The following is a 23,844-nucleotide window of genomic DNA, read 5'->3' as shown; positions in this document are numbered from 1 at the left end:
TGCAAGGCAAGGACCTCAGCCACTAGGCCACTGTGTCAGGCCCAGAAGAATTAAAAAAATAAATACTTGGGAGGCCAACATTGCAGCACAGCAGCTTAAGCTGCTACCTACAATACCAGCATCCCATATGAGCACCAACTGGAGTTCCAGCTGTTTCACTTTTGATCCAGCTCCCTACTAACATGCCTGGGAAAGCAGCCTATGATGGCCCAAGTGTTTGTCCTCCAGATAAGGTATGTGCAAGACCAAGATGAAGTTCCTGGCTTCTGACTTCAGCCTGGTGCTTCTACCAGGTTAGGCTGCTAGTGTTGGGATGAACAGAGGATCCCATCCAGCTCTCTACTTATAGCAAAATAAGATGGCTCAGGGCCTTGGGACCCTGCACAGGAGACCTCAAAGAAGTTCCTGGCCTCTGGCTTCAGATCTGCTCAGCTCCAGCCGTTGCGGCCATTTGGGGAATCAATCAGCGGACAAAAGATCTTTTTCTGTCTCTCCTTTTCTCTGTAAATCTGCCTTCCCAATTAAAAAAAATCTTTAAAAATAAATTAATAAATCTAAAAAAAAGAAAGCAAGATTTGTCTATTTGAAAGGCACAGTTACAGGGAGAGGAATGGAGGAAGAGAAAGAGCTTGCCTCCATTGGTTCATTTTCCAAATAGCCACAACAAAGCCAGGAGCCTGGGCTCTGCCTGGGTCTCCCCCGTGGGTGGCAGGGGTTATCTTCTGCTGCGTTTCCAGGGGTTCCTCCTAGGGATGACTTGCGCTTAGATGTCCACTTTCCCAGGGCTGGCCAAACAGTGTCTCTTTTCTCATGCCTTAGTTCTCTAACAAGCAGAAGGCATGCGTGGGCTCGGAGGCCAGAAACTGCAGCTCTGGCTGGCTTCCACACTCTAAGCCCTTGTGCAGAACACTTGGCCAGGGTGCAGACACTTGCAGCGAGTTCCATGGGTGTGGACCTCTCCCTGCATTGGCTTTTTTCCTTCCCTTTAGGAATATGCATGTGAGCTGCCAACACTTGCTTTTTTTTTTAATTATAGGCATAGGCACTATTTTTGGCTTTTGTTTGGTCTGAAATTAGGGAACCCTGAAGTAATATAGCCCTGCGCTTTCTGCTGGCAGTTGCTCTCCCAACACCTTGGCAAAGACACCTGCTTCCTCCCACTCCAGCAGGCACACAGAATAATGACATGGAAGTCAAATGCCAGACTGACTGACTGCACACACACCAAAGAAAGAACTCCTCTTTTACTAAAACAAAGAAAGTAGCAGTTTTCATAGTCTCATTAGTTTTCCCCCATTACGGAAGACCAGGAGGTGCAGCGAGGTTCCTCGAAGGGTGACTTCTGCAAGCGCTATGCATTCCCCTGTGGAGAAAAATGACTTGAATCTTTAGTCTTTGTCGTTTACAGGGATCATTAAAGAGTACTGCTGACTAATGAAGACAAATGCAATGAGATGTGGTTTGGCTAAGCAGCTAAAACATACTTTTAGGGCCAGAACAGGATTTCCAAAAGGAAGGGTGGGAAGAGATGTTTTGCATTCTCAGGGACAACAGAGCAGAGAAGGGCATGTAGGATGGGCACATCAGATGCCACAGCTGCAGCACGGACGGCTCCTGTAGGAAGGTGGCACAGGAAGGAGCACACCTGTGGCCTGAAGCCTCAGCCATGAAGAAGCTGTTTCTAGCTTGCTGGATGTAAATGTTTCCTTTCCTGCCATCCCAGGGGACTTGACTTAAATCTCTCAATCCGCAATAGGCTGGTCAACTTGTAAACCTTGTGGTGCTGTGCTACTTGTCCACTGCTCAACATAAGAACTCGGGATGGAATGGCCTTTAGTCTCAGACACATGCACTCTGCACGGGAGAGCCACAGCACAGCTGTGATTCCAGCTTGCTGCTAACACGAGAGGCAGTGGTGAGGGTCCCTGCCCCTGCCACGGGGGACCTGAAAGGCATTCTGGGCTGCCAGCTTGGACTCCGGCCCTAGCAAGGACAGACATTTTGGAGCGAGCCAGTAGATGAGAACTGATCCTCAAATCGATTTTTTTTTTTAAAGTAGAGTTTGGTCCCTTGCGGGGCTCTCCAGGGAAAACTGATCCAAAAGTACCCAGGGATGAGAAAACGAAGGAATCATGGTTCTTATGCCTCTGTGGACAACAAAAGAGGCAAATGCAGCTAGAAATCAAAGTGAGGCTTTTAAAAAAAGCATCTGACCTGTGTCTACCTGGATGAGCGGTTAGACAAACACACAGATAGTGAAGCTGGGTGGTCCACAGCGCTCGGCACAGTCTTTGAACCCATACAGCACAAGTTCCCTACTGTGGGGGATAAAGAGGAGACAGTTTGCAGAGGCAAACCCAGAAGTGGCCCTGAGCTCCGCCAGAGTAGCGCGAAGAGCCAAGCAAAGCTGGCATCACCAGTCCCCGGTAGCGTCTCCAAGGATGCCGATATCCCGGCAGCTCTTCTGTCATCCTAGCATTGCAAAACCAAAGAGTGGCAGTCCTGGAGCCTCTCCCAGGAACCCAAGGAGACCCCAAGAAGGGACAGTCCTGCCCATCTAACCAGGGTCCTTCTTCACCCTGTAACAACAGTCACGCCAAGAGCCAGAGGAACCTCAGGGAGCAACATGCAAGTAACTACATCTGAGTGTGCCTTCTGCAAGACCCACGGAACACCTGTGCATCTCAGCGTGCCTTCCACAGGGCCCATGAAACACCTGCTGGGTCCCTGCCATCTCCAACACCCTAACTTTGTATAAATCTCAACAGCATCAAGCCTAAAGGAGCACCAATCTCTTAGAGTGACCTCTTAAAGAATACTAATGAGATGTACAAGAACCAACTTTGAGCTCAGCTCAAGGATCAAAGTCCCCCTCACCTTTCATTTTAACCTCTTTGAACACAGCAATATCTTACCTGCTTATGAATAGTGTATTGTGCACATAAAGCAATAATATGCAAAACAGCCAAGCACCTGGAACTGGGGCGGGGGGTGGGGGGTGGGAGGAGGTTTCAACATTAGGAATGTTGAAAACTAAGGCCTGTGCCTCTTAAGGTGGCTTTTTGTACCCAGGTATGAAACAACACAAGCAAATAGTTATTGCTCCCTAGATGTGAAGGCAGGAAGCTTCCAGCTTGCCCATGTCCCAAGACATAGATAACCTGCTTTCTTACCTATCTCAACTTCCTGGGGTGGGGCGGTATGGCTTAGGTAGGCTGGGTTTAATCTCACCACCTATGATCCTCCCCTGCAGGGACCACAGCGAGGAGACAGGACAAAAGCACTGTCATTAACCTAGTGACAGGCTGTGACACTGACACCACAGCCCTAAAGTCAAATTCTACTCGACTAGCAGTTTTTTTTATAATCAGCAATCCTCGAGAAGCAGAAGCTGGCTAAGCCCTCATCTGTCCACGGACTAAATGATCTCTTCCCTTCACCCCACAACCTTGTCCTTGACTGGCACCGGGGACAGAGTGCAAGCTCCTGAAACTGGGGAAAGAGCACACACATGTGAGTCAAGCCCCAAGGGCTACTCCCTTAGGCTGAACTGTCTGCCTGTGTACCAAGGTTTCCCGGGGCGGGAGAGTGCCAGGCACAATCACACAGAGCCAAAGGTCATTTCCTTGGATGTGGGCAAATTCTACTTGAATTGCAAAAGCTTTCATCAACAGCAAAATCATGGACGGCAAAACCACCCACAGGAAATGTCAAATTCCTTTGTCATTCAGGTAGTAGAGAGGAGTCATCCACAGAGAATGCAATCCCTTCCGCCATCTTCCTTCGGCTTTCCTGAAAGCCCCTGGATGCTCAGGAAAACGGCAAGGCATATTGGGAAAGTCACACCAGTGGGACACCAGTGGGAGGTCTCTTGCAGGGCAAGAAGGAAAAACCCTTATCCCTGACATCCAGGAAACACACAGCAGTTATCCCACTGTACACAGCAACTGGATGTTCTCTTTGGGTTAGGGTAAGGTGGAACACAGAGTAAAGGGGAGAGAACTTGTTCCCATGCAGTGCCAAATATAACAATCCCCTCCTCCCGGGCATGGAGGCACTGGCCTGGCTTCCTGGCATCACTTCATGGTCCCAATGTTGCCCACCAAGAAACCAGGACCAGCAAATTCAAGTGATTGAACAATTAAAATTATACGGGGTTGTAGGCAAACTCTTGTTTGTATATGTGTGTGTATGTGTATATTCTACTCCGGGTAATGTTTTCCACACTCAGCATTCCCGTTTTCATAATTCCTCTTTGTTCTACACACTGGATGGTTTAAGCAAAGTACTGTGTCATTTTAATCTTTATTTTATACTTTCTAAACCAGATACAGAGAACAGAAAGGGAAAAAAAGGATGATCATCATTGTCCCACAGGGTAGAAAAATGAGATTTCTCTGACTCAAGGTCCGTCCATATTTGGGGCTAGTACCTTCGATGCCTACCCAGGAAAGACTAATGGAGCCTGTTACACCCCCACCCCAACAGGAGGAACCCCAAGGCTAACCTATCACAGTGTTCTAGCTCAAGCAAATGTGTGAGACTACGGAGGATTTCAACTTAACATCTAAGTGGTAAGTCCCGGCGGGGGAACTGCAGAACTGCGCATGCCCGGGACATCCAGCCGCTGCTGTCTGCTCCGCTGCCCTGCTCCCTGGCTTAAGCAGACACGTATGGGGGCGGTGGCTCCTTAGTAGCCCCATTCACCGTGGCGTCATCATACGGGGGCAACAGCACCTGAGAAGAAAAGCAAGAAGGAGTGAATATGAGGAAGTGGGCACACATGCATTGGGGCCAGCCCTGAGGTGCAGTACATAAAGCTGACATCCCACAGGGCATAGTCCCAGCTGCTCCACTTCCGGTGAAGGACCCTGCTCATGGCCTGAGAGGACGGTGGAAGACTGACCAAGTGGTTGGGCCCCAGCACCCATGTGGGAGACCTGGAGGGAGCTCTGGGCTCCTGGCTTTGGCCTGGCTCAGCCCCAGACTTTGTGGCCATTTGGGGAGTGAATCAACAGATGGAAGATCTCCCTCTCGTACCTCCTTGTTTGTGTAATTCTGAGTTAAACAGACATTGCCTAAAGTTGAATCTTAACAGAAATAAACATTTTCCATCATATATATATATATATATATATATGCCAAGTTCAATTTTCCAGGAAGTAGGTACATCCATGACAAGAGATTTGTTTGAGAGCCAAAGACTAAGCTCTCACTCTCCAACCCAAATGCCCACAGCAGCCACAGCTGCGCTGTAGTTAGGTCGGGGCAGGAACTCAGTGTGGTTCTGTTCTGTGAGTCAGCATCTGGAGTCAGAAGCTAGAGCCAGCCTTCCATTTTTTTTTTTTTTAAGATTTTATTTTTATTGGAAAGGCGGATATACAGAGAGGAGGAGAGACAGAAAGGAAGATCTTCCGTCCGATGATTCACTCCCCAAGTGAGCGCAACGGCAGATACTATGCTGGTCTGAAGCCAGGAGCCTCTTCTGGGTCTCCCACGCGGGTGCAAGGTCCCAAAGCCTTGGGCCGTCCTCGACTGCTTTCCCGGGCCACAGGCGGGGAGCTGGAAGGGAAGTGGGGCTGCCAGGATTAGAACCGGTGTCCATATGGGATCACGGGCGTGCAAGGCGAGGACTTTAACCACTTGCGCCACCGCGCTGGGCCCTAGAGCCAGCCTTTCCAACGTGAGACGTGGGGATCCTAACCTGCTCCTTGATCAGACTTCCTGGGTCCTCAAGGAAGTGAGTGGGGAGAGCACCTCGGCCCTTGAGTTTTCCTAACGCTGCCTACGAGGGGCTGGATGTCTTGGGTGCCTGGACTGCCAGGGAGGGGGCCACATCTCTAAGCATAAAACAAAGGACCACATGGGTGGGTGTGGAAGTGTGCACACACACTTAGAGCCCAGGCACTCTGCTCCAGCCAGAACCACTCAGGGTGAGACCCACAGGGTACAGAGGCAAAGACCAGGGTATTGGTATTAACCTGGCTGAGTGGGAAGAACCCTGGGAAGATTTGGGGTGGCGTGTGAGCAGAACATGTGCTGCCAACGCTGAGAGTCATATGAGGGCAATGACTTAGGCGAGAACACGGAACAGAAGGCAAGGGTTGGGGCCCCTGGAGCATGCAGCAGCTCCTGAAGTTCAACCCAGCATGCAGAACAGCTCTACAAGGAATCCCTAGCATCTCAGCTTGAGCAGAGAAAGGAGATGCATTATTTAGAACAAGGCAGTGTCTCTGCTCTGCCTGCAATCCCGTGCTGGAGACACAAACTTATACAGCCAGTGGAAAACAGCTGAGATGGACACCAAGACACCACCCACTAGTAGCACCCTGACAAACCCTGGAAATGGCCGGCAGACTCATGCCCACCAGCGTCCTCCAACCCTGGAGAGCTGGCAAATCGGAGCCAGGCGTCCCTACCAACTTCATCCTTTAAGCAAAATACAATCCTCCAAACTACACACAGAGGAAGGAAATACAACATTTTCTTAAAAAGAAAGGAGAAAAAAAATGTGCTGTGATCTGCCTTTTGCTAAGATAAAACTGTCACGTCTGGCGTGGTAGTCTGACGCGCTGTCTCGCGATTCACCTGCAGATACACTTCAAGTTCATTTCGGATGAGTATTTTCGCATTCTGCCAGCTTGTTCTTGCAAACAGTCGAATGCCTTGGACCCAGGAGACAAAGGTCAAGATGCCAAGAGAAGAATGGTTCCTTTCACTGATGTTTCAGAGCCTCACTTGGTTTTAATGTTGTAAGCCTCAGATCGTAACTGCTGACTGCAGAACACTGGTCCACGTGACACCTCTTGGTGCTGGACTGCTTCCCGAAGTTCTCCAAATGGAACGGATTTGAAATTCCTGAGGGGATCACATCATCTTTTCATCTAAGTGATGCTGATATTACTGCTGATTTAGGGAAGGCTACCCTCCATTTCTATTCATCTGTTAACACTGCCTAAAATCATATTTTTTCTTTTCCACAGAATCAAAATGCTAGGAGGCCCTAGGGACAATTACTATAAAATTCAGCCAAACAATGAAACATGTAAAAATCCAATTAGTCTGACATTTTTCAAAGTTGATGCTTAGTTAAGCCATTTCTTATTTTCTTTTTTAAAAATAGTTAAACAGAGACTAGTGCTGTGGCACAGTGAGTGAAGCCACCACCTTTGATCAGGAGCACCAGTTCCAGTCCCAGCTGCTCTACTTCAGATCCAACTCCTTGCTAATAAACCTGGGAAAGCAGTGGAAGACGACCCAAAGCCTTGGGCCCCGAACCTACATAGGAGACACAGGAAAAACCCCTGGCTCCAAGCTTTGGATCACCTCAGCTCGAGCTGTTTCTGGACATTCAGGGGGTGAATCTGTGGACAGAAGATCTTTTTCTCTGTGTCTCAACCTCTCTGTAAATTTGCCTTTCCAATGAAGCAAGCCAACCAAACAAAAACAGTCTGAGTCATGTCCTTCATCAACTTAAGAAACCTCAACCTCAAGCCTGGCAAGCCACAGCCCAGCTCGGAGCAGGTGAACACAGTGCCCCCAACCCCCCATCTGACTAACCTCTACCCGAGACCACTGCCTGTCCGGCTGCACCTGGTGTAACAGGGCTTCAAGCTACACATGCCTCCTAAGTCACTGTTGACAGGTCGGGCCACACAGCCACTGTGGGACACTGCCATCCTCCTGCTGGCTGACCCTAAGGACCACTAGGACACGAGCACCTACCTCCCTCTACAGCTCCCTTCTCCTGAAGTACTTATGCCAGGTGACACTCTGGGTGTGAACAAAGCTCCTGGTCCCTTCTGGCCCAGTTCAACAAAAACAGGAAGTGTTGGAAGAGGAAGAAGCTTCGCAGCCACGTTAACAACTCCGCAGCCACGTTAACAACTCGTGACAGCTGGTGGGCAAAGTAACTCAAAGGTTGCAGAACCTCACTCCCTGGGGCACAAGCGATTCCCGCTGGGCTAAGACCCACTCATCATGAAAGGCGGAAATCACACTTCCTTATCTTCTGTGTTTCCTCCACGCTGTTGCCACATTGATCTGAACCATAAATCTGATTTCGTCATTCTTGTCCTGGAACGATAAGAGACTATGCATTGGCCATGCCTGACCTACACAGACTAAGGCGGCCATGACATTGCTAGACGGCCATAAGTTCCCTCATACCTAGAGTGTCTGTCATCGACCCAAACGTGTAGTGACCTCTGCCCCCAGTTCCTACTCGAAATCTCCCGTCATCTCTGGGGTGAAGGGAGTATCTTTTGCTCTACGGAGGGCCGTCAGGCTTTGTGTGGAGCACAGACCGCTGACAACAAGGCGTGCGATCAGTGATGAGACACTGTGCTAGGAGCTAGGAAAACATGCTAAGGGGGACCGGGCCACACTGTGGGTGGCTGCTGGCCGGTGTACCCTGGGTTGAAGCGTGTGGGGTTGGTTTCCTGGGTGGGATGAGGGGGGACCTTGTGGTACCTTAGTTGTACAGTGTCCTTTGGTGTCTGGGTCATGGTGGACTGTGTGTTTATGTAGAAGCTGAGTTTCAAAGACTTCTCTGTGACAATCCTAGTGGGTATTACAGTTACTGTTTTTCAAGAACAATTGATTTGGGTTTATTTCTTTCTTCATTTATTTTTCAAGTGAAGGATTTCTTTATTGACTTCTTGCTATGGTTGGTTCAATATGAAGTCTGAATTAGATATACAGGCATGGTAATATAAACACAGAAGAGTTAACACTTTCTCAGAAACATATCAGAATAAAGAACCTGCAGAGCAGGTAGCGCTGGTGCAACAGGAACTGCATCTGTATCCTTTGTAGCAGGCCACCTGCTGCTGCTGTCCCAGGTGCATTGGCAGGGAGCTGGACGGGAAGTGCAGCAGTCAGGACCTGAACATGGGCTCAAATAAGGAAATGCTGGCAGAGAGGGTGATGGCTTTACCTATGTGCCAAGGTCCGCCCTGCTCCATTTCTGTCTGGCCTGGGAACCAAGAGCATTTCTTATATAATCGAAGGGCTGAACTGTTGTTTCAGTTTTGTGAGGTGAAGCCTTGTGCAGCCACACACCCTAGTTTTCAAACGGCCTGCAGCTGGTCATGGCATCCATGCTGCAGCACTCAGCTGAAGGTCATGGCAGAGATTAAATGCCCATGAGACCTAAATAGTCACTGTCTTGCCTTTTATTTAACAACAACAACAAAAGTTGCCATTTCTCCTACCCTAAGGAGAAGCACGACCCTGAATTCTGATGACCTTGGAACACAGGAAGATGTCATATGACCAACTTCACATCCTAAGGCCCCACAGCCCATAAGTTAATAGCACATGGCATTGTGGTACAGCTAGCTAACCTGCTGCCTGTTTCACTTCCAACCCAGCTGCCAGCTAACGCGCCCAGGAAGGCAGAGGAAGATGGCTTAAACACTCGGGCCCGTGCCGTTCTCATGGAGGTCTCCTAGCTTCCTTCAGCCCGGACCAGCCACTGTGGCCAGCTCGGGAGTGACCCAGTCACGGAACAGCTTGATATCACTCTCTCTGCACTTTCAAATAAATAAATAAACCTTTTTAACAAAGGACATCCAAGGATGCACCCAACTATCACACAATTAAGTATGCAAGTAAACAGAACCATGCATTTCTCATTCTAAGAGTCACCCACTTTTTGACCTTTTCCCTCTGAATTCACTGGCATTTGACAGTACCTAAAACAAATTGCCATTGACAGCTAATGGGTTCTTTCATTCAACGAGCCTGGGAGACGAGAACGAACTCTGGGGGATTCTAAGGAGAAAATTTCCCCCAATTAGAAAAAGAAAGAAATCATTTCCAAAGTGACAAATAAGATAAGTCAGTTTTGGCCTCAATTCATGGCAGAAGTAGAGTTGTTCTCATCTGATATTATAAGATGCCATTATTTCACTTTTAATTCCTAGCAAACGCGTTGTGCTTGGAGTGGTGAGAGTGGCAGCAATTCAGAACTGTTGAACTATCAAAACCACTTGGGCAAGACCCTCGGAGCATGCCGCACATCTGGGACCTGGGGTGGGTGGGAGACTGGGTGGGGCTTCTCCCTTAAAATCTCCTTTTACATCAGATATATTAAGGAAACAATACGTAACTAATTGTCTTACCCATCTTCCTGTAGCGCTTGAACCTTTCTACCCTAATTATGTCAAGATTGTAAAAAAAAAAAAAAAAATTCCTAGCAAAAGATGCATTCAAAATTCTTCCCCAGATTTGAATCATAATAGGGGATTCCTACCTTAAGTACCTTAAACTAGGTCACAAAAATTCTCACAGCCTGTAATTTGGCAGCCCACACAGAAAGTGAGAATAATTCTTTGTGCTTAAATATTTGTAATATGTATCGCGTGAGTGTTAGGTACTTAATTCCTGAGCATGTCTGAGGCACAGCCAATCACCGCAGTATCCAGCACCCTCCACTCCCAGAGCCCGACATGTGCGTGCATAGCGCCACCTGCTGTACAATCTCCAGCCGCTCCACACGGCGCTCGGCTCAGTTCCTGCCGCAGGCCAGGGTAGGGAAAGGAGAGCTGCCAGGACAGCACAGCCTCTACCCTCCCTCCACCCCCCGCAGCCCACCCCAACCACCAGGCATCAATGGCAAGCAAGAAATCTCTGCTCCTCACCACAGCTACACTACAAACCTCTCTATTCTGCCTTTTAAAACATCACACATCGTTTGTCTGCTCTTAACAACGGTCATGCACTAAGGATTAGACGCTCGGACTGCATACCCACGCATCCAACAATGTATGGCATCTTAGACACTTAATTACTTCCTTAAAGTAAATTCCCAGAAATCTTTCCTAGACTGTTAAAATAAATAAAGAACAATGACTCATTTGTCCCTAGAGTAAAAAGGAACATGTCCTTGTTTTGGGGTATGTGTGATTACATAAGAAATCAAGCACTGTGTGTGTTTTCAAAGAAAGCATCTCTAAGTTTAAAAACCTGGGTTTAGAGTCTCCATATCTGTGTGCTGGCCTGATTGCTCCAGGTGCCTTTGCTCAGTTGAGACTCTTAGATGTCCTGGACCCAAAGGCCCCCACCCTTCAAATGTGCTGCAACGGAAACACACGAATATCACTCACTGGGAGCTTCGGAACCTGCATTAGAGGCAAGGAGAAGCCGTGAGGAGGACACCCCAGGCCTAGGGGAGGAAGCTGTGCACACAGGTGAACTCAGCATGCCTCAGCACACCTTCAGAGCGGGCAGCAGACAGGAGGACACCGGTGGGAACAAGCAAACCTTCACTCTGACCTTTCCTGACTCGCCCTCCCCGCCCTTGCAAGTGTTAGAGCAAAGAACACAACACAGGTCCTACAGCTGTATCTGCACCTGAAAAAATGGATCTAAATGAACAAGTGCCGGACGCTGGCAGTGAGAACGCCCGGTCCTGGCTGCAGTCTAGCGGGCAAGGGTCGGTAGCAGAGGACTGGAACAAGCTGTTGAGCTGTTCACTCACAGTCATGGGGTCTCTGGGAACGAATGACCTGGTCCTCAGTTTCCTCATTTGTAACACGGGAATAATACCTACCATGAGGGCAGCTGTGAGACTGAATCCATTTCTGGAAAGCACCTGGCACGCAGCCTGGCAGGTGCTAGCCACTACCCAGGAATTTAAGGAGGAATCTCCAATACAAACCCTTTGGAATGTCCAAGATGCGCTCTCAACCAGAATTTCACTAACAGGCATTAACCTGTCACATGTGCCTTGCTAAAATTATAAGATGGGGAAAAAAGCCTTAGAGCTTAGAAAATATTAAACCACAAGGAAAAAACTATCTAAAACAGATTATTGAAAACACGATCGGGCCTGGTACAGTAGTCTAGCAGCTAAAGTCCTTGCCTTGCATGTGCCAGGATCTCATATGGGCACCAGTTCTAATCTCAACAGCCCTGTTTCCCATCCAGCTCCCTGCTTGTGACCTGGGAAAGCATGTGAGGACAGCCCAAAGCCTTGGCACCAGGTACCCATGTGGGAAACTTGAAAGAGCTTTGGATCAGCGCAGCTCTGACTGTTGCAGCCACTTGGGGAGTGAATCAGCAGATGGAAGATCTTCCTCTCTGTATATCTGACTTTCCAATTAAAAAAAAAAATTCAAATTCCATTACAGCTTCCTGTTACTGTTCCTGGGAAAGCAGCAAAATCTGATTCCAGTGCTTAGGCCCCATTACCCTGTGTAAGACCTGAAGTGCTGGGCTCCTGGCCCAGCCCCAGTCATCGTAGCCACTAGTAGAATGAATCAGCAGATGGAAGCTCTCACACCGTCGCCTTACCTTTCATCAATTTTTTAAAAGATTTATTTATTTTTATTGCAAAGTCAGATATACAGAGAGGAGGAGAGACAGAGACAGATCTACCATCTGCTGATTCACTCCCCAAGTGTGTGCAACAGCTGGTGATGTGTCGATCTGAAGCCAGGAGCCAGGAACATCCTCCAGGTCTCCAACGCGGGTGCAGGGTCCCAAGGCTTTGGGTCGTCCTCGACTGCTTTCCCAGGCCACAAGCAGGGAGCTGGATGGGAAGTGGAGCTGTCGGGATTAGAACCAGCGCCCATATGGGATCCCGGCGCGTTCAAGGCGAGGACTTAAGCCGCTAGGCCACGCTGCTGGGCTCATCAAATTTTTTTAAAAATTGATATAAAAGGGGTATGGGGTAGCCCAGTAACCAACTTTCTCAGTAAAACCTTCCTCTACCCACTCCAGAAACTCCTTTCTAAAGAATCTGCAAAGATGAGTCCAGTGTAAAAGCCGAGGTCCCCTCCTTGCATCTGGAGACGCGGAAGAGGCTCCAGGTTCCTGGCTTCATATCAGCTCAGCTCCAACCATTCTGGCCACTTGGGGAGTGAACCAAAAGACAAAAGATCTTCCTCTCTATGTCTGACTTTCCAATAAAAAAAAAATCTTTAAATGGAAAAAATAAAGAACTTTCTAATCATACACTGTCAAGTACAGAATTACCCAAATTTCCAAAACAGCAAGAGGAAGTCAGAAATGTAGTTTTTTTTACGCACAGTTGCTCAAACTCAAGACTGCAACTTGCCACTGCACCCCGTCCTAGTCCACTGACAATGCACTGTGAGGCTTTCTGTTGGCGCACACTATGATCCATGTGGATCCAATAAAGGTTAGACCAAAGAGAAACACAGAGGACTTCCTTCTTTAAAGATCTATGTATGTGAAAGGCAGAGTAATAGATCAATTTTCCATTCACTAGCTGACTCCCCAGTCTGAGCCAGGGCTGGGCCAGGCTGAAGCCAACAGCCAAGAGCCCCCTGTGGATGGCAGGAGCCCAGGGCTTTGAGCCGTATTCTGCCACTTCCGAGGAGCAACAATAACGCGGAAGATTGAAAGCAGAGCAGCCAGTGTGGGCCCCACTGAGGGGAGGTCCTCAGTGCACTCAGAGCCGAGGGACCAAACCAGATCATTCCAAGTCCAACTCAGGCTCTCTCAGGTTAGAACACTAAATTATCTTCTTCAGTTCTAACCAATACAACCTTGAACCATGCAGCGCTCTGCTTTAAAATTTACTTAATAATTCATAATAAAGTACATTAATAACCTGCCTTACAATCTAGACTGTGTCCTCCAGATATCACTTCCTACCAAAGAGGAAAAGAGGTTCCTGGGAGAAACGGCTGACTCCAGGTCTGGGGCAAGAAATATGCAAGACAAGCTTAGCCATCAGACAGAATCTGGAAGCCATCCAAGGTCCTAGCTAACGCTCCAGGATCAGGACAGTCGTCTGACAGTGTTTAGGATGCTGCCCGCATCCCACAGCACAGTATCCTGAAATAAGCTCTAATTCCCCTCCCGACCACAGCTTTCTGCTAACGCACACCATGGTGGTAGCAGATGATGGCTCAAGTCTTTGAATCCCACCACGAATGTGGGAGATCCAGATGGAGCTACCAGTTGCCAGGTTTGAGCTACCTCAGTCCAATCACTGTGGGTGTTTAAGGAATGAACTGGTAGACAAAAGTGCTTCCTTTTGGAAAACAAACCAACAAACAAAACAAAAACCAACAACTCATGATGGGCATAACTAAAGATGACAGATAACCCATTTTGACAACTGATAGTGAAGAAAACAAAAGCAAGTCTGTTTCTCCATATCACAGTATCAGCGCACAGTCAACCAGTGCACCTGGCAAGGTGCTGAAATGTCCTGGCTGGCAAGTGACTGCAACCCCAACAAGAAAGACAAAAATAATTAAATATCTGACTCTTCAAAAACAAACTATCACCTAGGAAGCCATCTAGAAAACACACATCTTGAATACAGGAAGCCTCTAGATTCAACAATTTACTACAAAGAGGGGACCAAAGTGTACACAATCAGAAATTCTAGACTTTGAAAGATAGTGCTTTCGGGACCGGCAGCATGGCCTGGCAGCTAAAGTCCTCGCCTTGAACGCCTCGGGATCCCATAAAGGCGCCGGTTCTAATCCCGGCAGCTCCATTTTCCATCCAGCTCCCTGCTTGTGGCCTGGGAAAGCAGTCGAGGATGGCCCAAAGCCTTGGGACTCTGCACCCATGTGGGTTACCCGGAAGAAGTTCCTGGATCCTGGCTTCGGATCAGCATAGCACCGGCCGTTGCGCTCACTTGGGGAGTGAATCATCAGACGGAAGATCTTCCTCTCTGTCTCTCGTCCTCTCTGTATATCTGACTTCGTAATAAAAATAAATAAATCTTAAAAAAAAAAAGCATTATCACCAAGAACTTCCACAATCATAGCATACCAAGAAACAAAGACAGCTAGCCCTAGTCCACGGCCCCGACCTGTCGTTGTGATTAATTAGCCCACGTGGAAGCTGCGCTGAGCAAGTGGCCTGCTGTTACAAGACCCAGGAATGCAGAGTTAAAAGTACAGCTATTTTGGTAAGTTTTAGCAACAAGGCTACATAAAAATTCCGGCACATATTTTTATATCTTCTAAAGGAGAAGAATTTTCAACAGTATGTTGTATTTTTAGCACTTCCACTTCTGTGCACTCCAATTTCTATAAAATCCCCAATGAATGAATCACAACAAAATGGTATCAAAACAGGCATATGTGACACAGGCGATACCTGCTCGGGATCACTTCATTTGTTTAACAATTTCACTGCTTCCTCGAAATCAAAAATCTCCAATAAACGGAAGATGGCCCAAGTCCTTGGACCCCTGCACCCATGTGGGAGACCCAGAAGAAGCTCCCGCCTCCTGCTCCTGACCTGGCTGCTGTGGCCATCTGAGGAATCAATCAGTGGACAAAAGATCTACCTCTCCTTCTGTCTCTGTAATTCTTTCAAATAAATAAGCATTTTAAAAAAAATACCACTTTGGATATCTCACTCCACAGAGTGCCTGACTCCTGGCTCACGGAGTCCTTGCGACTCCCAGCGCCTCAGGGACAGGCACCCCGAGGGGCAGAAGGGATGGCTTGGGCTCTTGTGCCCCTGCCACCCAGGCAGATGTAGGAGGGCTGGACTCCTGGCTGCAGCTGGGTCCAGCCCAGGCTGCCTGGCAGACATTCAGGAAGTCAAACAACAAACAGAACACACCTCTCTCTGTTTTCTCCCTCTCTGCCTTTAAAATTTTCTCTTTATTTCTAAAAATTTTTAGAAGGAAGGGGAAGAAATTTTATCAGTGAGGTCACAGCATGAATAAGTCACCAAAATGTACAAATCAAAATCAAACGGGACCCTACTCTAATTTGGACTTGATATATCATTTACACTCATTTCTTCTTTCACCTGTCCAGTCCTAGTTGGTACAATCCTTGCCTCTGCAACCCTTCATCCCTTTCTGTCTCATGCTAACATCAGCCAGCCCCGTCTTCTTCAAGCACTCATTTGTATCAAGCTTGGCATCAGGCACTAGTACAGATATGGCAGAGGCATCCAATATCAGAGAATCTAAGACTTCTACCACAAGCCAGATGGTTAATTTCAAGATAGTTTACATAAACACAAATAATTTTAAGGACAGTTTCAGTGAAGACATGTTTTCTAAAATTGTTATCTGATTTTTTAAAATTGTTAAGGGGCTGGCATGATGGTGCAGGAAGTAAACACGGCGCCTGCGACACCAGCATCCCATCCGGGCAGTGCTTCGTGTCCCACCTGCTCCATTTCTGATGCAGCTCCCTGCTGAGGTACCCAGGAAAAGCAAAGAAATCTGCGAAATAAATCTTTAAAAATCTTTTAAAAAGAAAAAAAAACCCTTTTATAGGAGGGAAAGCTTTCAAGACATAGTACTTCTGCCATTCTCATTTATCTACATCCGAAATTACAAAATTTAGCTTTATTTGTATGTGAAGTGAGATGGTCAAGTAAAACTGCAACAGATCCATCATGATATGCCATGGCTGAAGGAGTCAAGTTTAAGGTACATCGAAAGCTAAACAGAAGGGCCCGGCGGCATGGCCTGGCAGCTAAAGTCCTTGCCTTGAACGCCCTAGGATCCCATATGGGCACCGGTTCTAATCCCGGCAGCTCCACTTCCCATCCAGCTCCCTGCTTGTGGCCTGGGAAAGCAGTCGAGGACGGCCCAAAGCCTTGGGACCCTGCACCCGTGTGGGAGACCCTGAAGAAGTTCCTGGCTCCTGGCTTCGGATCGGCATAGTACAGGACATTGCAGTCACTTGGGGAGTGAATCATCAGACGGAAGATCTTCCTCTCTGTCTCTCCTCCTCTGTATATATCTGACTTTCCAATAAATAAATAAATCTTAAAAAAAAAAAAAAAAAGAAAGTTAACCAGAAGCTGAGCCACCTACATTTCACTACAATGAAGGTAGAAGGGACACAAAGGCATTTCAATCGGCAGCAAATCCTTTGCTGACGAAGCAGCTCAGTGAGTCTGCACCAACAACAGAAGCACGGGGGATGCTGGGGCAGGGGCGCGATCCACACCTACCGTAGTGTCGTTGCCGGTCACGTACACCAGCACGTCGGAGGCGTTCCTGCTGTTGATGTAGCGGTAGCAGTTCCACACGCAGCTGATCAGGTAGCCCTGCAGGGCAGAAGCGACCAGTCATTATTTTATTTGACAAGGCACACAATGTACTCACCTTTTCAGCTTAGTGAACTATGCTAACACTTTTTCAAAACTGTGTTGCTATTTTCTGTGACACAGTTTTTGTGGGGCTGTCACTTCTTTATTGAAGCTGTGTAAAGCAAGAAAGCCCACAAAGCCACATGAGCATGCTCAGGGGCCTGGCACACTCATTCACCTACGGACCACTTCCGACAGGAGAAAGCTTCTGCCTGCTATCGCAGCTCTGTCATCTTGAGTTAGGCGTTCACCGCTTCGTGTATTTCCCAAATCGTCTTCCCAGCATTTGCTTGCACAGCTAAGTGCTAAGCATTGCCTCCTCTTCGGTCTTTGTGGAGTGAGACTGAAGGTGTCTTGTTTGGACAACCAGGGAAACGGTGTGCGGATGAACCTTCACTGAGGAGCAGCAGCAGGGGCCAGAGCTGCAGTGTGGCCAGTGAGGGAGCCACTTGCAGTGCTAGCATTCCCCATTGACCACAGCACTGGTTCAAGTTCAAGCCAGCTGCCTCCCACCCAGCTCCATGTTAACGCACGAGGGCTCCTGCCTCTCCCAGGGGAGAACTGGATGAAGCTCCTAGCTTCAGCCTGGCCCAGAGCTGGCTGCGGGAAGTGAAACAGCACATGAAATAGCACTTTCTCTTTCTTTGTTAAGATTTTCTTAAATTGGAAAATCAGATATACAGAGAGCAGAGAGGAAGATCCTTCATCTCGTGGTTCACTCACCAAGTGGCCACAACAGCAGGAAATGCACTGATCTGAAGTCAAGAGCCACTTCCGGGTCTCCCACACGGGTGCAGGGTCCCAAAGGCTTGGGCCGTCGTCCACTGCTTTCCCAGGCCACAGGCAGGGAGCTGGATGGGAAGTGGGGCTGCTGGAAGTGGGTTCCCAGTGTGTGCAAGGAGAGGATTTCAGCCGCTAGGCTACTTACTGCGCCAGGCCCTCTTTTTCCTTTCTTTCTACTCCTCCCTCCTTTATTCTCTCTTCATCTTCTCACATCTGAAACTCTGCTTTCAGACAACTAAATCATTTCTTTCTACTCAACCTCATTATACCACCTATTTAAAATTACTTTTCCCCCTAAATGCAGTTTCTTTAAATTTACAAAAGCTTGCATTTTGTTTTAAGAACAGGTAATTTCATGATAAAACAAATACTTTGAAAGGCACCGAGATGTAACAATTCAAAGACTGGGGATTATGTGGCAAGTCTGCACATGTTAGTAGCACCCAAGCACAAGGTGGAAGGATGCTTTAACAAGGAGGTTGATGCAGAACAGGCTGATGACGGTGAGGCGAGATTGATGGTGGAAGCAAACCAGTCAGCTTTTTGGGGAATCAATGACAACCTATCAAAGCCTCTCAAACTATTAGCAGCCTCTGATTTTAAGAAATAAGTTTGGGGAAATAAACGTAAGTATACAAGGACAGATTTAAACATACTCAGGGTAGCATTACTAATAAGTGATAGCATATAATGAAATGATAGAGAAACATATTCAGAATACATTACATTCTGAAAACAAAATTTGTAAAGAGTCTATTATAGAGAAGTCACAGTGGATACTACAGTATCATTTACAGGGGTACTTCCCTGAAATTTGTGGAAATGGAATTACAAATTTGTTTTGAGGCAAGAAAGTTGGAAAGCCATGCAGATTTTAAAGATTACATATTCTGGGCCTGGTGCAGTAGCCTAGTCACTAAAATCCTCACCTTGAATGCGCTGGGATGCCGTATGGGCGCCAGCTCTAATCCCAGTGGCCCCATTTCCCATCCAATTCTCTGTCTGTGGCCTGGGAAAGCAGTTGAGGACAGCCCAAAGCCTTGGGACCCTGAACCCGTGTGGGAGACCCCAAAGAAGCTCCTGGCTCCTGGCTTTGGATCAGCTCAGCTATGGCCATTGCAGCCACTTGGGGAGTTAATCGGCGGATGAAAGATGTTCCTCTCTGTGTATCTGACTTTGCAATAAAATAAATCTTAAAAAAAGTGACTACATTATCTTCCATGAGCTTTTGGAATGTATAACCTTATTATTAATTTATTCCCACACAATCAAATTCCGCAGTAACCCTTAGCTGACATGTGGAATTCTGGTTAATGTTTCTGTGTCAGAGACAAAGAACTGCAATGTTACAAAATCAAAAAACAGATTAAATTATTTAAGGTGAGGCAATGCACAGACAACAGTTTCCTGATCTCTTTGGCATTCAAGAATAGTGTAATTATAGTTATACCCTAAGTAAAATCTTCATCCATGCTTACCTTCAAAGCCAAGATAATGCTGATAAACAGAAGAATAATAAGGACCAAACAGGTAGGATTCACGGAGATGATATCCTCTCTGTAGGGGAAATTAGGAGGCTGTAAAAGAAAAGAGCCTCATTAGCAAGTCTCATTAATCATTCAAGATCATATTCCCTGGGCAGCAATTGAGGCACGCTTACCAGAAAGCAACCGATGGAAGCAGACAGTTGCCACTCAGGGCCAGCACAGTATCTCTAGCCCCTGCAGCAAGGAAAAAGCTACAGAAGGTGTGACGAAGAGCACAGTCCCTTCATTCGTGGGACAGGAACTCCCCAAAGAACCGAACCACAGCAAAGGTTGTGGGGCCCTGACTCTGCCGTTTCCAGGGCTGCTCCTGCACTGCCCTGGTATTTAAATCCCTCCACCTGCCCAGGGCGGCGCTATTCTAAAGGGTGTGTGCAGGGCAAGAGCAGAGACATCATTCAGATGGTGTCCTTTCGCTCTGCAGCAACAGCAGCTTCTTCATAACAGATACTTGTAGCATTTAAAAAAATGTCTTATCATCTATCCACTTTGCTTAATTAATGGGACGGATCCTCCTAGCAGCATCCAAATCTACTCAGGTTGGTGGGAAGTCAGGACTTCCCTGAGTACACAGGCGCCCAGGGGCGAAGGACCTCGGGCTGTTTCTCCCAGATGCCGGGCCAGACCTTTGGGCAGAACCAAGAAACATGCAGGAGTGTCGATGGGCTGGGGTCCTGCTCCTCAGGGACAGAAACAACATCCTGGATGTGTCATGATCTCCCTCCAATGTATACCATCAAAGTCCTTGCTCCGTGATGAAGAGCTTGCACAATGGGTCCCCTCCCTGGCAGTCTAGTACTTTTTGGTGGAACTGATCTTACAAGATAAAAATAACATAGGGTTTTTTTACAAGACCAAGAGGAACTATACTGTTCCTGTGGAGAATTAAAAAAGAAGAGGTTCAATGGCCTGTGATGTGGCATAGCACGCTAAGCCTCCACCTGCAGCACTGGCATCTCATATGAGTGCTGGTTTGCGTTCTGAAAGCTCTGTTTATAATCCTATTCCCTGCTAACGGCCTCAGAAAGCAGCAGAGAATAGCTCGAGTGTTCAGGCCCCTGCACTCACATGGGAGATCCAGAAGAAGCTCCTGGCTGTCCGCTTTAGACATCTAACCAAGATCTATATAGGACATGCAGAACTTGTCTGACTTACAAGACTAGGATTAGGTCACTCAGGGTCCAGTCTCTCTGGACCCCTAATTTCTCAGTCTGACAGCAAGGACCTCAGTACCAGGAAAACTTCAACCTGCCCCTCACTGTAGTCTCCCGGGCATGGTGGCCATCTGCAGACCTTGCTCTTGGCGCACAGATGGGTCTTTAAGGACAATCTATAGAAGACAGCTGCTGGTATTAGCGGTGTGTAATTACGCCGATTCCTTCCTTCCTACACTGCAATCACTATCAACACCAGCAGCATCACCATCACACCACAGATGGCTCTAAAGCAAACAAGGGCTGAGAACCAGACACTGTGGAGCCCTGAAGGAAGGAGGCTGGCTCGGCAAGGGTTGCACATGCCTGTCCTGCCTGCTGGGCTTTGCAGTGTGTGTAGGGAACACAACGTATGAAATGTTACTCGGTAACAGGGCCACCTCCAGGCTCCTTCGTCACCTCCACCCAGCCTGCACGGGACAGGCTATGCTGGGATCGGGTTGTCTCCATACTTTTGGCAGGGGTTTAGGAGCACAGCACCAGGACATTATTACAGAGGAAAAACGCACATCCTTCACACGCAAACACTCGCAGGCACAAGGGAAACTATGAAAAATTTACACATACAAAACATGAACTTGTTTTCTAAAGCAAACAGACGCTACTAATAACAAGAATGACAATTACAGCAATCCTTTTCTTTTCCCCCAACTGTTTCTTTAACTGAGAGTCAAAGGCATAGATATAAAGTTAGAAAGTGTGTGGACACTAGCTCCAATCCACTGGTTCACCCCCACGGCACCCAGACCTCAAAAGCCTATAACAGCTACAACACAAGTCAGAAGCCGGAATGCAACCCATGTCTGAAAACAGAAAGCACAGCTGAGAACCTGGCCTGGGTACTCCAGCGTGGCACACAGGTGTCTAGAGCAGCATCTTCACCGCCAAGCTCAATGCAAAGTCTCTGCTGAGTCCTGTGATGGCAGACTTCTGTGGCTCCACCCCTCTACTGCTGTCACTTCCACATCCCCCAGAGTCCCCAGGCTCATCTCTACCAGCCCAGAAAACTGCTTGGACTGCACCCAGAAACTTATCACCAAACTCCAAAGAGTAAATATCCTCTCCGTTTAGTAACATTCTAAACTTTTGAAGAAATTAAATTTTAACATACAGTCACAAGTTAAAAAAAAAAGACTAAGGTGAGTCTTTAGTCTAGTGGTTAAGACATCTTGTCTGGGAGCCAATGTTGTGGTGGAGTGGGTTAAGCTGTGCAGGCAGCAGGAGACACACCAAGCACTCAGGCCCTGGACACCCACCTGGGAGCCCCAGATGGGAACGTCAGGCTCCCGGCTTTGACCTGGACCAGCACTGCCTACACGAACCTACCATTTAGGGAGTAAAATAATACATGTAAGACTCTCTCTCTTTCTCAATCTTGCTTTCTGTAAGTCTGCCTTTCAAATAATTAAGGCTTTTCTAAAAACCAGATGCCCATGTCTCACACCAGAATATCTGGATTCACTGCATGGTTCTATGCAACTCCAGCTTCCTACTCCTGTGGATCATAGGAAGCTGCAGGGATGGCTCAAGTAACTGTGTTGCTTAGGGAGACCTGGATTATAATCCTGGGTGCTACTTGCCCAGCCCACTGTAGGCATCTGAAAAGTGAATGAGTGGATAGCAGCACTGGGTCTTCCTCATCAATAAAAAATTAAAAAGGACAAACCAACAAAGATTGAGAGGGAGACCACAGCAACATTCCTACCTCATAGTTGCCTTCAGCTTCTTAAATACCCAGCTACCAATACTGGCTCATACAATCACAAAACCATTTAAATGGTAAACTTGTCCCAAAATGATGCTTAGGAGAGAGAGGGCCTCTAGGGCCTAATAAGCAAGAGTTCTAATCCTCCCATGAAACAGTAGATCCAGAACTCCAACCTTTGTTGAACACTAAGCAAACTTCTATTTAAAAAAATAAGAATAAGATCATCAATAACTATTATAATGTGGCATACCCTCCACCAGTGCTGCCACAATTCATCTCTCTTGGGCTTAGGGAGGTTATGATTTCCTAAAAAGTATTCTGAGAAGCCAAAAGTCATATCCACAAGATACCCGAAAACTCTGACCCTAATTCAGACACAAGTTAAAGTTCTACAAATCACAGTGTATGTATGTCTAGCCCCACCTTCTCTCCCTCACTCAGAGCGTGACTGGGCAGGCCACGTACCAGTTGGCGTATGTATTCTTGAATGGAGTTGGGATAAACCAGCACAGTGATTGCAAACAACGTGTTCAGAGCAAAATCAAAGATCTGGTAACAGAAGAATGGGATGAGCCAGGCGGCGTGTTGCTAAACAGGAAAAAAAGAGAGATCATTAACACACTCAATATCACAAAACTTTGTTTGACATCAAAGAAATCTCTTATGAATCTGAAGGAAAATGGCAACCAGGTTGTGATAGCCATTGGTAGGCCACACACAGAAAGATTCTGAATTCACCGATTTCCTAGTGGTAATATGGGAGACATTTGAACTCCTCGGCACTCTTGTGCAGGAAACCAAAAACAATTGCTTCTGACTTACGCGACATCTTCAAGAAAATACACGCTATGAAGAAAGTATGTGTGGCTTTCACAAGTATTCTGTGCCAAGGAGGCTGTTTCCCAGGACAGTCAACATGATCCTTGGCATACAAACATCCCATAGGGAAGTGTCCCATGAATTCTTGTTCTGACTCCATTTCTGATCCAGCTTCCTGCTAAGGAGCACCTGGAAGCAGAGGCCGGCCCACGACTGAGTTCTGGGCTCCTGGCTTCAACTTCATCCAGTCTCAGTTGCTGCAAGCAATTAGAATGAACTAGCAGAACGGAAGTCTCTGGGTCACTCTTTCAAAAAATAGGGGTTTTTAATGGTATGAAAGTTTCTTATCCTTTTAAAAAATTTTTTAATAAGCAGAATGACAGAGAGGAAAAGACTAAGATCCCCCAACCAGTGGTTCACTTCCCAAATGATTACAATAGCTAGAGAGAGGGAAGGCTGAAGTCAGGAGCCAAAAGCTTCTTCCAGGTCTTCCAGGTTTGTGTAGGGACCAGGGATTTGGGCCATCTTCTCCTGCTTTCCCAAGCATGTTAGCGGAGAGCTGGAGCGGAAATGATGTAACCAGATCTTGAACCTGTGCCAGAAGCAGTGACCCAACAAACAGCTTTTAATATTATGCTCCCATGAACTTTTTAAAGTACCCTTGCATTACAGAAAGTTAGATGAATTACATATGTAAGCAGCTGAATTAAGG

The 23,844-nt window shown here is 47.3% G+C and overlaps 1 protein-coding gene across 1 annotated transcript in view; it reads right to left on the bottom strand.

The window, feature by feature from the left end:
• Positions 1-4,308: 4,308 nt before the first annotated feature.
• Positions 4,309-23,844, bottom strand: part of LAPTM4B (lysosomal protein transmembrane 4 beta) — a 53,061-nt gene continuing 33,525 nt past the window's right edge. The window contains exons 4-7 of the mRNA XM_040972629.1: positions 22,779-22,901; positions 19,326-19,424; positions 16,927-17,022; positions 4,309-4,737 (exon numbers count right to left, since the gene is read on the bottom strand). Coding sequence (XP_040828563.1) covers positions 4,660-4,737; positions 16,927-17,022; positions 19,326-19,424; positions 22,779-22,901 — 396 coding nt within the window. The 3' untranslated portion in view covers positions 4,309-4,659. The remainder of the gene's footprint in view (positions 4,738-16,926; positions 17,023-19,325; positions 19,425-22,778; positions 22,902-23,844) is intronic.

Source organism: Ochotona curzoniae, unplaced genomic scaffold (assembly GCF_017591425.1).
Source record: "Ochotona curzoniae isolate NIBS_2020 unplaced genomic scaffold, NIBS_Ocur_1.0 contig_2318, whole genome shotgun sequence".
NCBI classification, from domain to species: domain Eukaryota; kingdom Metazoa; phylum Chordata; class Mammalia; order Lagomorpha; family Ochotonidae; genus Ochotona; species Ochotona curzoniae.
Note: the sequence above shows the minus strand (reverse complement) of the source record. Positions and strands in the feature narration are given on the sequence as shown.